General features: G+C 34.1%; 1 protein-coding gene and 1 long non-coding RNA gene across 2 annotated transcripts; one reads left to right on the forward strand and one right to left on the reverse strand.

Annotated features, from left to right (window-relative positions):
• Positions 1–3,417: 3,417 nt before the first annotated feature.
• On the reverse strand, positions 3,418–5,333 carry LOC133819222 (uncharacterized). Its single transcript, XR_009886290.1, has 2 exons — positions 4,730–5,333; positions 3,418–3,569 (listed from the first exon to the last, which is right to left on the reverse strand). It is a non-coding gene; the product is annotated as an uncharacterized LOC133819222 (long non-coding RNA).
• Positions 5,334–6,552: 1,219 nt separating this feature from the next.
• On the forward strand, positions 6,553–10,935 carry LOC133789727 (COBRA-like protein 7). The gene is made up of 3 exons (XM_062227492.1): positions 6,553–7,341; positions 8,313–8,902; positions 9,812–10,935. The coding sequence occupies exons 1-3, from the start codon at positions 6,786–6,788 to the stop codon at positions 10,637–10,639; spliced, it is 1,974 nt and encodes a 657-aa protein (XP_062083476.1). The 5' UTR covers positions 6,553–6,785; the 3' UTR covers positions 10,640–10,935.
• Positions 10,936–15,611: the final 4,676 nt, after the last annotated feature.

A 15,611-nucleotide genomic window follows, 5' to 3' on the forward strand; every position in this document is an offset into this window, starting at 1 on the left:
TCGTTAATTATAATTAACGGGATAGATGGGAAATGACGATTTTGCCCTTGGGCCTGTTAAGGAAATAAATTAGGCTTGGGGGCATTTTGGTCATTTGACCTTAGGATATATTTTAAACCAGAAAGTTGTAGAAGGAAGCCTTAGACAACAAAACAGAGTAGTTCTTTCCTCCTCCACGATCATCTTTCTCCTCTTTTCTCCCTTTGGATTTTTGAAGCTTTATTTGAGGATTCAAGCTAGGAGATCAAGGTTTGGAGCTTAGGACCTTCATTCAACCATTAAAGAGGATTCAATTCAAGTTTGAGTTAAGGTTTTCAGCCATGTTTTTATGGTTTTGCTTTGTTTTTAAGTTAGTTTTGATTATAGAAGTGGCTATTTGAGGTGGTTTTAAATGGTTCAAAGCTTGGATTTTGATGAGATTGAGGTATTGATGAGGTTTTTGGGTTAAATTATAAGTTTGGATGGTGTTTAGGTTGGTTTTGAAGCTTGGTATTCAGGGAAAAACGCAGCGGAGAAAAACCAGAATTTTCTGGTCTGTCAACTAGCGCCTAAGCACTAGGCAAAGGAGAGCTTGGGGTGCTCTCTAACTTGGGGCAGCGCTCGCCCCAACGCTATGTCACTTTTAGCAAGACCTATTTTTAGGGCTTGGGATGACTTTGGGGGCTCGGGGGATGGTTCCACCATCCCGTTGGGTGGATTGGAAGTCCCGAGAGCACGGAAATGGTCCCGGAAGCGGGGTTTTAGACCATGAACCTTTTATCATTTATTTTATTAATGGAATTCCATATTTGGTTATGACTAGGTGAATGCTAAGGGAATTAAGGACTGATCGTTCTCAAGGCTCATTCTTTTATTATTTCACTCTCGAACCAGAGGTAAGAAAACTGCACCTAGTATGTGACATACATGGTTATTGATGAGGCATGTTGAATGCTCTATTTGTAAATATGGATTGCATATTGAATGCTTAGCAGTCTTGCTTTTCTGTGTATGGCACTGACCTATGAGTCAGGAAACGGCAATGGTGTCAGTATTAATTGTGAAGCTGTAACTTATTAGTCAAGTTCGGCAATAGTATTGAGCACTGGTCGTATGATATTGGCTTATAAGTCAAGAATGGTATTAGCGTGTTTAACGCAAACTAAAAAGATTAGATCTAATCGACACAAGCATTATCAACATAAGCATGAAATGCTTGACCGACCTTAAGTTCAATGAAAACAAAAGCGCTTGTCTAGTCTAAAGGCTAGTTACTTAGAGCCAGAGCCAAAAGGTTAAGGTGACCGACACGTCACATGGCTTAGGGAGCGAATTCCCAGAGATGGACTTATTAGCCATCTATTTAAGGAGAAAACCCCTAGATATGGACTTATTAGTCATCTATACAGGGAACATATCCTTAGAGGTTGACTTATTAGTCACCTGCACAGTGTGTGACTCAAAAGTCACTTATCTGATGGGGTTGCAAGCCCCAGGAAGATTATCAGAATCATTATTGATATTCACTTATTTGATTGGGCTGCAAGCCCCATAATGATTACCATAATCATTTATTAATATTGTATACATGCAGTATTAAGTTTTCTTGTTGAGCCTTGGCTCACGGGTGTTATGTGGTGCAGGTAAAGGGAAAGAAAAGCTCACCCAACCTTGAGTGGAGAGCATAGGTGGTGATGTGTACATATGCGGCCGCTTGACCACCACGGCCAAGGTGTTTCTCAAAGGAACTAGGGGTTAACCCTATTTTTGCCGCTTAGGTCGCCGGGTTGTAATTTTTTACACTGTAATGACCATTTTGGATTGTAAATAAATTTGTAAATACTGTTATGGTCCCATGTACAGTTTTATGTTTTAAATAAAATATATCCATTCCTTTTGTTTGAGATTTTTCACTTTAGCCTATTAATAAAACCTAGATGCACGTTTATAACCAAATGACTCGTTTAGCGAGTTAAGCATTGTTTAAAGTCCACAGTAACAGTCTTGGAGTAACCAGGGCATTACAACATGCATCCATAAAATTTGTTTCTTTGTATATATGGTAACGTATATATGTGTACGCAAGACGATTTCCTTTTGACATTTATACATCTGTATAACATATAAATTTTGAATCAATTTGCACCAATTTGCAAACTGGGCTTCTAAGAACCATGAGCCCATTTAGTTTTTGCTTCATTCCTTTGGTGTAAAACTATTCACATATATGTAAATATTCATTCAAACTTTCACAACGATTTTATCTACCAGGAAATTTGTTTTACAACAATCGACTGGCCAAACCCAAGATCAGCTTAGACAAATACTTCGATTATTTGCATTCTCCATTGGGGTATGAGATATTCAACCAATTTTGTTTAACTTATTTTTAATCAAAATTAATATTTTCTGGTAATTTTGACAGCATAACAGTATATTTTATTAAAGATCTTTACTTTTCTCTTTGATTATGTATCATATGTAGACTCATCTTGTCTAGTGAATCAAAGAGAAGTATAAAAATCCTATGGAGATTTTGGCAGCACAACGATCCATTTTATTAAGATTTTTATTTTTCCTTTTGATTATGTTTCACATATTGACTCATTCTGTCTAGTGAATCAAAGAAAAAATTAAAAATTGATGGCAATGATTTCAACATCATAACAATAAGAAAATCATAGTGTCTTTCATTCCTCTTTGATTATATGTCACATATTGACTCATTTTGTCTAGTGAACCAAAGAGAATTTGAGAGACTCTATCAAAGAAAAGTAGAGAGTAAGAGAGAAATGCAAGTATACTTACACTTGGAGACCTTAAAAAAAGTTCTTTGACAATAGGTAACTTTTTTCAGTTTGTTTTCTTCTTTCAAAAGTTTTTCTCTCTTCTGTTTTCTCTTGTTGCCAAAAATCAATCTTATTTTTTCGTTCTTCTTCCCTGCCCTTTTATAAGTTGATTTTTTTTTATTTTTTTTATTTTCAGCCACTTTAACGTGAAAGTGAGGAGAAGTGGGGAAGTGGAAAGTGGCGATAATCTCTTCTCATTTTTCTCTTCTTTTGACTGACTCATTTTTTTCTTTTATAAATAAATTATATCATTTTTTTGTTTTTTTACGTTTTACAGAAAATAAAAAGAAATTAATTTATTTATATATTTTTTTCTTGTTCAACATTGCTCTTGAGTGTATGCAATACATTCATTCATAATGGAGTTTTTGCCCCCCCCCCCCCCCCCCCTCCCCAAGAAGCAGCCATCTAAGCAAACCATTGAAGGCAACCTACTCGAAGGGTAGCACAAAAGTCAACCCCCGAGCAGCACGCCTACTGTAACGTCCCTAAGGTAGGGTACGTCTGCCACATACTCGTAATTCTAGGGTTTACGAGTATGTAAGGCACTTGACCAAAAGAATTAAATAAAATGATACGAAGAAATACAGAAAAATTTAAAACTTTTATATAAACTTATTAGAAGAAATTATTACACGTATGAATACTTTAAATTTAAGGCAGCCATATGAAAACTCTAAACCATTATTGCATTGCTACTGAGTCCGTGCTCCACAAGTTGCTCAACAGCTAAAGCCACACCTGGAAAAATGTTGGAAAATAACATAATGAGCTAACGCTCAGTAAGCAAATCTCATGCATACACATACACATGAATGTCGTGAGTTTGTAGTGCACATATACTAATATGCTGACTTATATACTTATGCATTTCATTTATTGCTCATGCACTTTCAAACTTTACTTTTATGCTCTTTCTTTTAGTTTCACATTTTTATGGGCCCAATATCACTTGTGCACACTGTTTGATTCAGCCAATGCCTGCAGGGCTTGTTACACATATCATATAGAATCCCATGGGTTCTCCTCCGGCTAGCCATCATCTCAGCTAGGCTCATCATAACACTCATTTCATCGTTGCCATAGCTGCCATACTTATTACACATATGGAGGAGAAAGACGGAAACATGGCAAACATATCTGAATGGTCAACTCTGACCTAGCCCACACTAGTGGGCAGCCACTATAAGTCTTATAGACTTCCGTCTTCTTTACTGAACTTACTTGATTGCTTCATCAAAACAGTGGCACCCTTTTTAAACATCTTATTATCACTTTGCTTAAGCCTTGTGTCATTAAAATGTTTAACTTTACATAAGACTTTTCAAGACATTTCATAACTTTTCTCATATTCATATGCATGGTCTTATATCACATAATAATGTATCACATAACTGTACATGCCATGCATACATGCTGATGCTGAAATGCCAATGTTCGTGTTCATGACTGATGTTGATGGTATTCAATCAAGGCATTGTATCACATCTCATATAACTCAAAACATCTTTAGTCATAATACATGAAGCTTTGGGTTGGTGGCGTTGTTATACCTTAACGTAGAGCTATGGCTCAGGTCTAAGGTTTCCAGCCTAAAAACTTAAACGCTTCATATATCATAACATATAACAAATCATGAACATAGAGTAATCCACATATCCATCAACATAAGAACACATACTTGCACATAATTCATATCATTCTCAACCAAGTAAGACATCTTTCACATATCACAGAATTCATCAATTACATATCACACAACACCCTTATGGTGTTCATATAACCATTCTTCACATACTTATCATATGCATCATCATCATACCATACTTAACTCATCAGATGTACACAATCAATGTAGTCATGCATCTTACACTTAAGCACAAAAGGTGAGATTTACTTACCTTAGGTCCTTAGCTTATTTTAAAATTCCTCACCAAGAGTCAATCAATCAAATCCATACAAATCCAAAATGATCGGGTTCCACAATAAGTCAAACGATGATTTTCTGAGACTCAAAACGTACTTCGGAACCTCGAACACTAAGTTTCGACCGTCGATCTACGGTGGATCGCGGTGGCTCGTGGTGGGCCCACCACCCAACTATGGTAGATGTAGGAACAAGTTATTGGGTTTTGAAGCCCACAACACGAGGAGCACGATGGTGGTGACGGATCGGCAAACGGATGCCCGAGGTGGCCGAATCGCAACTTTGAAGTCGCGGGGTGGCCGAACTTAAATCGAGTGGTTGAGGCGTTTAATCGGCGAGTGAGCTCTAGATTCCCGCGTGGGTCGATAGTTCGGAGGCCTCTGAATCCAACGGTCCGGCGCGTGGCTAAAAATGGTGGCCGGAAAGTACTCCTGCGTCGTCGGCAACAGTAACACGCAGAGAGAGAGAGAGAGAGAGAGAGAGAGAGAGAGAGAGAGAGAGAGAGAGAGAGAGAGAGAGAGAGAGTTTCTGAGGAGAGAGAGAGAGGGGCTCGGGTAAAATGAAAGGCTGAAGCCTTTTATTTTATTTTATTTATTTATTTATTTTTAAAAATTACACTTGGACCCAAAATACTAAAATTCTTTTCAAATAAGCCCTTTAGCCAAACTTTCTTAATTTTATAAAAATCCCCAATTAAAATTATATGACATTTGGGTCCAATACTTGACTACTCAAGTTTCTCTTTCTTTAATCTCATTAAAAACATAAAATCATATTTTAAACACTATTTTTCCATTACTATTTCTTAAATTTGTAAAGTTGTACATTTTATGTATTAAAACTTTGATTTATAATAAATAAATGTATTATGAAAATGTTGGATATTACACCTACCACCCGTTAGGAATCTACCAACTTGTACTCTTTGTTGGGAACTTCCTCCACGTATCATCACAAGGATGCATATGGACCACTAAAACGTGTGCCTGTTGACCTCTGACAACCGTTGTGACTTTGAGGTACGTATTGTCCAGTCTATACACTCGACAGCACAGATCTTGAGGAAAAGGTGAGATTGTCCTTGAGGAACATGCACCCACCTTTTGACACATTTTTTACACCCACCTGCAATGCTTTTGTGATGCATTCATAAAAACTTGATTATTTGGCCAAAAACAATGCAAATGCGATGCTTTTGCGATACATCCACAAAATCTTGATTTTTTACCCAAAACGATGCAAATGCAATGCTTCTATGATGCATCCACAAAAACTTGATTTTTTGGCCCAAAACAATGCAAATGCGATGCATTGCGATGCTTGTGCATGCTTTGCGCTGAAATTTGATGAAAATTTTGGTGAGGCGTAATTTTTCGCTTATAAATTAGTTTCAGTTGATTTTTTTTAATCTTAGTATTTTTTTTTCGAGATCTACACTATTAGAAGATTTAAAGCCTTAAATTTTGTATGTAAAACACAAAAATTAATCATAGGTGCTTCAATAGTTGTATGTTTCTTTTTTCTCTTTGCTCTCGGATGGCCATGAGTACATAGAAAGAAAAATGGAAGAAAGAGAGACGATTTGTAAGAGAGAAATAAAAACTTTGGTGGTAGTGGTGGGGCTGCCATGGTAGAGAGAGATAGTTTGAGAGAGAGGTGGGGTTTAATGAAATGGGCACTATAGTTAAAATGTTACAAAATGACATATATTTGAGATGCCTGTACTATTAAGCATTGACTATGAAATTTCCTTTTTGATATAAATCCACCTGTACGCATTGTCGTTTATGAGAGAGATATATTTATGTATATAATATTGAGGAGACCTGTTCGTGCTACTTCCATCTTCTCAACAAATGGCCAACTTCTTGAACCATAGTGCTCAGCCGGCACAAGTGAATTACAGATTGATTCATTATATTATACATTTTTCCCCAGCAAAAATAAAATACATGTACAAAACCATCTTACCTTACTTACGTGCATATCTATATATGTGTGTATTATCATGATGATCCATCTCTAAATTAATGGCTATGGCTAATCACAACACTAATATCTTCATCATCTTCTTCACCATAATATTAATAGCCTCTGTATCTTTTCACTCAACGTTGTCCCAACCCCAACAAACACCTTCTTCTAGTCTCTGCAACGGTGTTTTCTTATCCTACGCCTATACCGGGGGCCGTCCCATCCCACCAACCGTAGCGAACCCAATAGACCAGCCGTACAGGTTCGAATCCTCTGTGACCCTGCTGAACAACGGCCTGGATGAGCTCAAATCATGGAAAGTCTTTCTGGGTTTTCAGCACGACGAAGTTCTGGTCTCTGCTTCTGACTCTGTAATATTGGCTGACGACGGAGCTTCATTCCCTGCTCAAGTTGGAAACGGCGTCGTTCTTGCTGGCTCTGCATTGAAGGACCTTAAGTCAGCCGTTGACACCGCCGGTGATGGAAAACAAACAGGTGTCGTAATCCAATTGGTGGGTACCCAATTTGGAGTTGGGACCCCTGATGTTCCCATGCCAGTGAATATCTCTCTCGCCAATGAGGGATACTTCTGTCCTAGTCCCACTACACAAGGTATGCATACATGGGTGGGTTCATGACTGTTTTTTTTTTTTTTTGCCAGGTAAACTCGTGTCTCGTATAGTAACTTTTTAATATTTTTTTTAGCAACTTTTGAATTTTAATAAAATTGTATAAATTTAATTATTTTTCTTTTATATTTTAATTAAAAATTTATAAATTAACCAAGGTCAGCTATATGGTATACATACATGGTTATATAATTTATGATATTTTTATAAAAAAAAAAAGAGACTATTTATTATGTTTTTGTAATTTTTTTTACAGTGTTTGAAAGTTTTTTGTTAGGAGTTTTTTTTTTAATAAAAATAAGTTATTTCAAAGAGATATTTGCCACTATAGTACATAAATTGGTAATTTTTTTAATACCAAAACTAGCTGATATTAATATTTAATTGTAGCCGTATATGAACCTACCATATCTATATTAAAATAAAATAGTATTTTTATTTGACACCTTAATATTTATAATAATTATTAAATTAAAATGTGTGTGATATGCAAATTTTGAAATATATATTTTAGCCAGAATCATTAAAAGTTTTTTTTTAAAAAAACCATATTAATGCAAATTTCTCAATAAATATAGATAGGAAGATGGTATCTATTAGGTGAGCAAAAAAAGAAATAGATATAGACGGATAGATTCTATATTATAAATATGAACTATTGATAATCTTTTATAATAAATTTATTTACCCTATTTTTTTAGTAAATATAAACATAAACGATATAGTCCAGTTATGGGATAAAATTTAAAATCAAAGATATAGAGATCAACTATTTTGTTTGGGACAGATCCTGTTCAGAACTAAACTGAAATTTTTATACATGTAGATAAACATCTGTACTTGTAATAAAATTATCTGTATACGACTAGTCTCATTTTTCTAAAGATAAAATAACTTCCTATAAGTATGTAATTATATCAGGATAAAATTAATATTTTGTATTATTTATTGTAGGGAACAATGAGATGCATTTATGTTGCACTAGAGATCCAAGTAATGAAAAAGTGACTAATTTTGAAGAGGAAATCGAAGCTCGTCAAAAGGGTGATCTTGTTATCACATACGACATAATTGGTTCATACGACACAAATTATTGGGCACAAGTCACAATCTCAAACGACAACCCACTCAGTCGTTTAGAGAACTGGAAACTGAGTTGGGAATGGACAAAGGGCGAGTTCATTAACTCCATGAAAGGAGCTTATCCCATGGCCATCGACACAAGAGACTGTATCTTCGGACCACAAGGTCAGTATTACAAAGACATGGATTTTTCTACTGCCTTGAGCTGCAAGAAAAGACCCACCATCATCGATCTACCTCCAACAAGAGCAAACGATTCTAAACTCGGAATGATTCCCTTCTGCTGCCGGAATGGAACGATCCTTTCACCATTAATGGATTCAACCAAATCCATTTCCGCTTTTCAAATGCAAGTTTACAAAATGCCACCGGACCTGAACCTAACCCAACTCACCCCACCTCAGAACTGGAAGATCAACGCCACTTGGGGACCCGACTACCAATGTGGGTCTCCGATTAAGGTGATGTATTGGAAATTTATAATTTAACTCAATATATAGTAATTATTCTGACTAAGGTTAAAACATATTATGGTATGGTGCATTAAGGATACAAATTAGATAGTAAATATCTATATTTTCATTCGTAAAATAGGCATGAGAAAGAGGCTTTCATTGTAATTTTATAGCTGTATGTGAAAACATATTTTGGGGACGCACGTTCAAATTCCATAGTTTTGGGTCCGCAATCCGGAGAAGGTTCTTTCCATTTTACCCAATTATGGGCGAGGAGGGAATAATTTAACTTAAAACATATAATAAAGTTCGAAATAACATTTTTTTTGGAGCAACCTATTAAATTTATAATTTTAAGAGTGTCGGTAAAATAGCCTTTTTTTATAGTATATATAAAGTTTTATTTTGATAATTTTTTTGTAAAATAATCTTTAGACACCTAACTCCTTGCAGCATCTTATTAAAAATTCTTCTTGATACTCTCTATTTTCCATCTATATTTTATAAGATAGTCTTTAAAATGGACAAAATTTAAAAATGACTAATTATCTTTTATTTTAAAGTCGTAGTTTTTTTTTTTTTAAGAAATCAGTCGTAGTTCTATATATATATATTCATATGCATAATTTACCACATAATTTCTCAAAATAAAAATAATAATTTACCACATAAAAAAATAAATACTTATATAAAAATACGTACTCACAATGCTCACAGCACAACCCCCTACTATGAATTTATTATGGATCAAGATTTGTCTTCGTTCTCATTTCATTTCTTGATAATTTTGACCAGGTATTTTTGCTATTTATTATATGCAAGCTAAAATTCACTTTCATCTCTGTGTATTCAAAGTGCTTTTTTGATTGTTTTATAAATATATTTATAGATGAATTGATCCTATTCCTATCACAGGTGAGCCCGACTCGATTCCCGGAACCATCTGGGTTACCCTCGGAATCAACATCCATAGCTACATGGCAAGTCGTTTGTAGTATCAAAACAACCAAAAAAGAAAACCCAAAATGTTGCGTTTCCTTCTCAGCCTTTTCCAATGATTCAGTTGTTCCTTGTAAAACTTGCGCTTGTGGCTGTAATCAAAACCCCACCAGAACTTGTAACCCAACTGAGCCATCTCTACTAGTTCGGCCGAAAGCTCTGCTACTGCCATCGGAAAATCGAACCGAAGAAGCCTTGGAATGGGCCAAGATGAAAGACTTGCACGTTCCGGAGTTACTACCCTGCGTGGACAATTGTGGGATCAACATAAACTGGCATTTGGATTCGGATTTCAGGGGTGGTTGGACGGCGAGAATGACTCTGCTCAACTGGGCTGAAACAGCGTCTGTGGACTGGTTTGCAGCGGTGGAGTTGGTCGAACCTGGAGCTGTATTTAAAAAGGCTTACTCGTTCAATGCAAGCTTTGTTCCAGGCTCGAACGGCAGTATTATTTTCATGAAAGGTTTAAAGGGATTGAATTATCTTCATGCAGCTGAAAATGGTGATAATCCGAAGAAAGATCCAAGAGTGGCTGGTAAACAACAGTCGATGATTATGTTCAAGAAGAAGAATCCAGATTTGGATTTGAGTGGTGTAGACGGGTTTCCGACGAGGGTTTTGTTCAACGGCGAGGAGTGTGTTCTTCCGACAATGTTTCCCAGAAACGACAATGAAAAAAAAGGTGTGGTCGTGAAGACCATTTTTCTTAGCCTTATCTTTGTTATGGCTTATTTGTTACTGTAGATTTAATTTTTTATTTTTTATTATTGTTTTGGTAATCTCACAAGGGATAATAATAATATTGATTTTTTTTTGCAAAATATTTTTATTATAAATCCAAAAGTTACCCTTGTTTTCGTTTGAATTTGGGCTAATGTAACTTTATAGTACATATGTAACCAAACATTCCTTTCTTGGATAATTATTTTGTAGTTCCATTTTAGGGTTGGATTGTTTGGATACAATTATATCTAATCCGCCTAAATGAAAAGGTTTCAACAATGTTAAATTAAATAAGTTAATAAATGGTATTTTTGATATTTAGTGTGACTTATTAGGGTATCATTATGTAGCAAAATCAAATATGATGAGGGTACTGATATACAAAAGATAGATCAACCGGGTATATTTTAAAAAAATTAATTAAAAGATACCAAAATATTAATGTCCCCTAAGAAAATATATACTTTATATAAAAGCATCTATGAATGACTGCATAAGAGAAGATAAGAAGCTTTCAATTTTTCTTTTTAATATTATTATGTATACTTTTTCTTCTAATTTCTTATGCATTTTAACTTTTTTTTATTGATTGGTTGACAAAATTCTTTAGTAAGTACTGAGATTAGTAGTGATTGACTCAATTCTTTAATGTTTTTCTTCTATGTGTTTTGTTTTATATTCAAACTAGAATTCCTAAAAGTAATCTTTTACAATTTTATTCAATTTCTTTTGAAGTTTATTTTAGAATAAATAGCATTTATGTACCCGAACTATGATCACTATATGATTATGTCTCTAAATGATTCACGATGTTAAAAATTCCTCATAAACTATGCACGTTACTGAAATATGATATTTTTTTTATATTTTGTTCTAGGTAACTAATGGATTGATGATATAGCAGTGTCATGTATAGAATAATTAACAATTCCCCCAAACTTTGACCACTACCAAATTGTGTCATTTTTATTAAAACTATTTTAATTTTTTTTTAGAGAACCTAATATTTTTCTTAAAAATAATAATTATATCCTAAAAAATTAAAAATAAATCATTTTAAAAAATTAAGAAAATAAACAATACTAAAAGTTTCAAATTAATTAAATAACTTTTCAAATACTCAAAAATTAAAAATCTAATTAATAACAAATATTATTTTTTACTTTTTCTCTTTTTTTACAATATAAAATAAGTATATCTTAAAATAAAAATTAAAAATAAATCATAAAACAAAGTTTGTTCTCCTCCTCCTCCTCCTAAATTAAAAAAATTTCATTTATTTAAGCCCTTCTTTATTCGTCAACCTCTTTTTTTTTTTTTTTTTTTGAAAGGAAAACCTTCATTACCAGAGAACAAACCAAGAAACCAGTTAATACAAAGGATTAGGCATGTCTGTACAAAGGACAGACCATGCAACACAGGGGATTTCCCCAATCCAGAGAGCAGAACCACCTTCATGAACGGTGGACTTAGCTAAAGTATGGGCAAGGGAATTAGCTTCCCTGCAAACAAACTCAACCCCATTACAGAGGGGGTTATCAATCTGTAGTTTAATATCACGCACCAGCCCCTCAAGGTCGTTGCAGTCAATGGCCTCCTTCCTCACGCAAGAGACTGCAGCTAAGCAGTCCGATTCAATCCCAAATCTCTGAAGCTCCAGATCTGAGCTTAGCCGAAGGCCTTCCTAGATTGCACACAGTTCAGCAGCAGTAACCTCCAATGGCTGCCGAATTACCGTACGGCGAGCACCCAACCACCGCCCCTCCGCATCACGCGCCACCGCAGCAACAACCCACGCATCCCCGCTAGCCACCCAACCTGCATCGACATTGATCTTGGAGGACCCAGTTTCAGGCGGCTTCCACCGAATCCCAGATCGGGCCATTTTGTCCGTCGATTGCCGAGTGTGGGCTTCCACAAACTTGCTCCAGTAGTATTTCTTTCTTTATTTTAGTATTTATTTTAAATTTTTATTCTAAAATAGATTTATTTTATATTGTAAAAGAAAAAAAAAAGTGAAACTAAAAAAGTGTTATTTGTTATTAATTAAATTTTTTATTTTTTAAGGATTAAATTATTATTTTAAGAAAAAAAAATTATTTTTTTAATAAAGGGGTATTATTTGGTAGCGGTCAAAGTTCGGGGGGCAAAATTGTTAACTATTCTACACATGGGAGTGCTGCATCAACAGACAAAATGTCACATCATCAATCTGTTAGCCACCTAGGACGAAATCTAACAAAAGTATCATATTCCAGTAACATGCATAGTTCAGGTGGAATTTTTAACATCGCAAATCATTCAGGGGGAACGATCATATAGTGGTCATAGTTAATGGGGCAAAAATGTTATCTATTCTTTATTTCATCTATTTAAAATATAAATATATATTTTTTAACAATGATAATTTCATTGATAAAAAATATATATATAATTTTGTAAAGAAAATGAGTGATATTTTTTAACTAAGCTAGTTGTTTTTCCTTCCTAAGAGCATGCATAGCTAACCATGAAACAAGGAATCATAGACTAGGGACACTCCTAGAAATTTGGATAGCAAACTTGTTATAACCTCTAATAAAGACTCAAGGTCATTGTAAAATGTAGCTCTCTTAGCAAAAGTAGACACAACTATTAAACAAACAATATGTGTCAATTACATCCACCGAAAAATCTAGCCAAATAATCAAATTCAGCGTCACCATCTACTCCACACATTCTGCTTCTATAACGAAGAAGCGACCTACAAAATAAAATTATCATACAAACAAAAACAATATTAGTTAATGAAAATGAATTAATGTTAAATTCAATCGACAATAATATTAAATACCACGACAATTATAAAATTATCAATTATAATGGACAAAAGAAGATAAAACTATTGTCAACAGCATGTTAAAGTCACACATTGTCCTTGGATAACAAAACAACCTACAAATAATACTGAAAAATAAAATTAATATAAGTATTAAATATTTAAGAATGAAATAAAGAGAAAACAATAATAAAAATACGTTTAATAATAATGACAATAATTTAAAATTAAATATTCCACCCTATTCTTACAATAAAAAATAAAATTTATTTGTTATTAGTGTTTCATACTTCAACATCCGTAATAGTCTTCAATCAATTTTGAGAACACAATAAATAAGACTTAACATAACAAAATATAAAGTCAAATAACCCATATAAAGAATAACTTTGATAGTAATATAATAACATTAAATAACACAATAATATAAATAACAAATCTAATATCTAAATTTTAGCATATTAGGATTGAAATTGTTTGAAATGAGTTATATAAAGCATAAAAAGAAATTAGAACCAACTTTAATTTAATTGTGAAATTAGAAAAATGAAATATTAAAAGTGAAAGAACTAACTATCAGTCCTATTTCAAATTGAAGTTAAATAAAAAATTTGTAAATATTAATATATATAATTAGATTATAAAAAACCAACTAACAGTTAATCTTAAAAAAAACTTGTTCTCAACTGAGGAAAAGACACAACGATTCAAATAATTTATTTAAAAATAAAAAAATGATAAATTAAATAAAATTAAGTAAAAAGAAAGAAGATAATTGAAAAAAAAAAATCTGGAAAAACATATCATCATGAAACATCAAAAGCCACAATAGACCTTATCAACAATTTAAATCAGATACCAAAAAAAATTCTAACTTATACAGTGAATTGTAATACTTCAATAGACTATCCTTCAAAGTTAACAAATTTTAATTATAATAGAACATATCAAAACAGAAAATAAAATAAAAATATAAAGTAATAAAGATATCAAAAAGATTCATTAATAAAAGACTGAATATATGGTGATATCTGGGATATCCTTGAAGAAACAATAATCTATAAAATGCAAAGATGAAGATCTGAAGAGACTATAATCAAATGATATATATATATATATATATATCAAAATTGAAACTTAGTTTAGTTATGTATCTTGATATGCATGTTATGTATGATATTGTTGGGCTTTCATGGGACCTTGTCTCATTCATAGGTGAAAATGGAGAACCCTAATACAGAAACGACAAGGTCTTTACCACCGCCGGAATAGGAACCAGACTCCAAGAAGCTTCAGATGTCCGCGACCACCACTTCAGAAGACGAAGGCACCACTGCCGCTACCGCAACCACCGACGACACAAAGAAACCAAGATACAAGCGTCGAAAGGTTGCAATTTTCATTGCGTATTGCAGTGTTGGATGATACCAAGGTATGCAGAAAAATCTGGGCGCCAAAACCATCGAGGGTGATCTTGAGGAAGGACTCTATCATGTCGACTGTCACAGGGTCAAAACTTCACTTAGAATTTTTTGCTTGTGATGGCCTAAGTCACCCAACTTAGACAGCTAACAACACTCTCTTAAGCGCACACAAACAGAAACGCCAAGCAAATAACACACACACTCGTCTATCAAGTAAGTACGATAGCATAAACACAAGTAAAGGCACACACAGTTTATGGGAGCCTCCTCTCAATTTTCATGCACCGGACATCACACACTGATGCCTCCTCAGGCACCTAGGCTACATTAATATCATGCCAGCAGAGGCAACGGTTGACAACCCCAACCGCCTAGGTGTTAGCTGGACCAACTAGCTTGCAACTAGGGATGCACATTTTCCCCATGGGAATAGGGCCCCGCGAGGACCCGCCCCTAATAATAGGGCGGGGAATCCTCGTCTAAATGGGGAACGGGGCGGGGACGAGGATAACTTTCAATCTCCGAATGTTAAATGGGGCTGGACGGGGATAGCACTCCCCGCCACGACGGGCCCCGTTTAAATTTTTATATATTTTTGTAATATTTTATATCTTTCTTTATATGTTTTTGTAGTATAGTAGTAACTTTTTCAATATTTTAAATTCTATTTAGGATAGTGTTTAGTATTTTAAATAATAAATATTGTACAATATTTTAATTTACATATAATTTATGATTTTTATTTTAAAAT

The sequence above is a fragment of the Humulus lupulus genome, chromosome 1 (assembly GCF_963169125.1).
Source record: "Humulus lupulus chromosome 1, drHumLupu1.1, whole genome shotgun sequence".
NCBI classification, from domain to species: Eukaryota; Viridiplantae; Streptophyta; class Magnoliopsida; order Rosales; family Cannabaceae; genus Humulus; species Humulus lupulus.

Bases quoted from the DNA above. Each gene is read 5' to 3' on its own strand.
- LOC133789727 (XM_062227492.1), top strand. From the start codon at position 6,786: ATGGCTATGGCTAATCACAACACTAATATCTTCATCATCTTCTTCACC. The intron at 7,342-8,312 runs GTATGCATACAT...TATTTATTGTAG, and splicing joins TCCTAGTCCCACTACACAAG to GGAACAATGAGATGCATTTA. The intron at 8,903-9,811 runs GTGATGTATTGG...TTCCTATCACAG, and splicing joins AATGTGGGTCTCCGATTAAG to GTGAGCCCGACTCGATTCCC.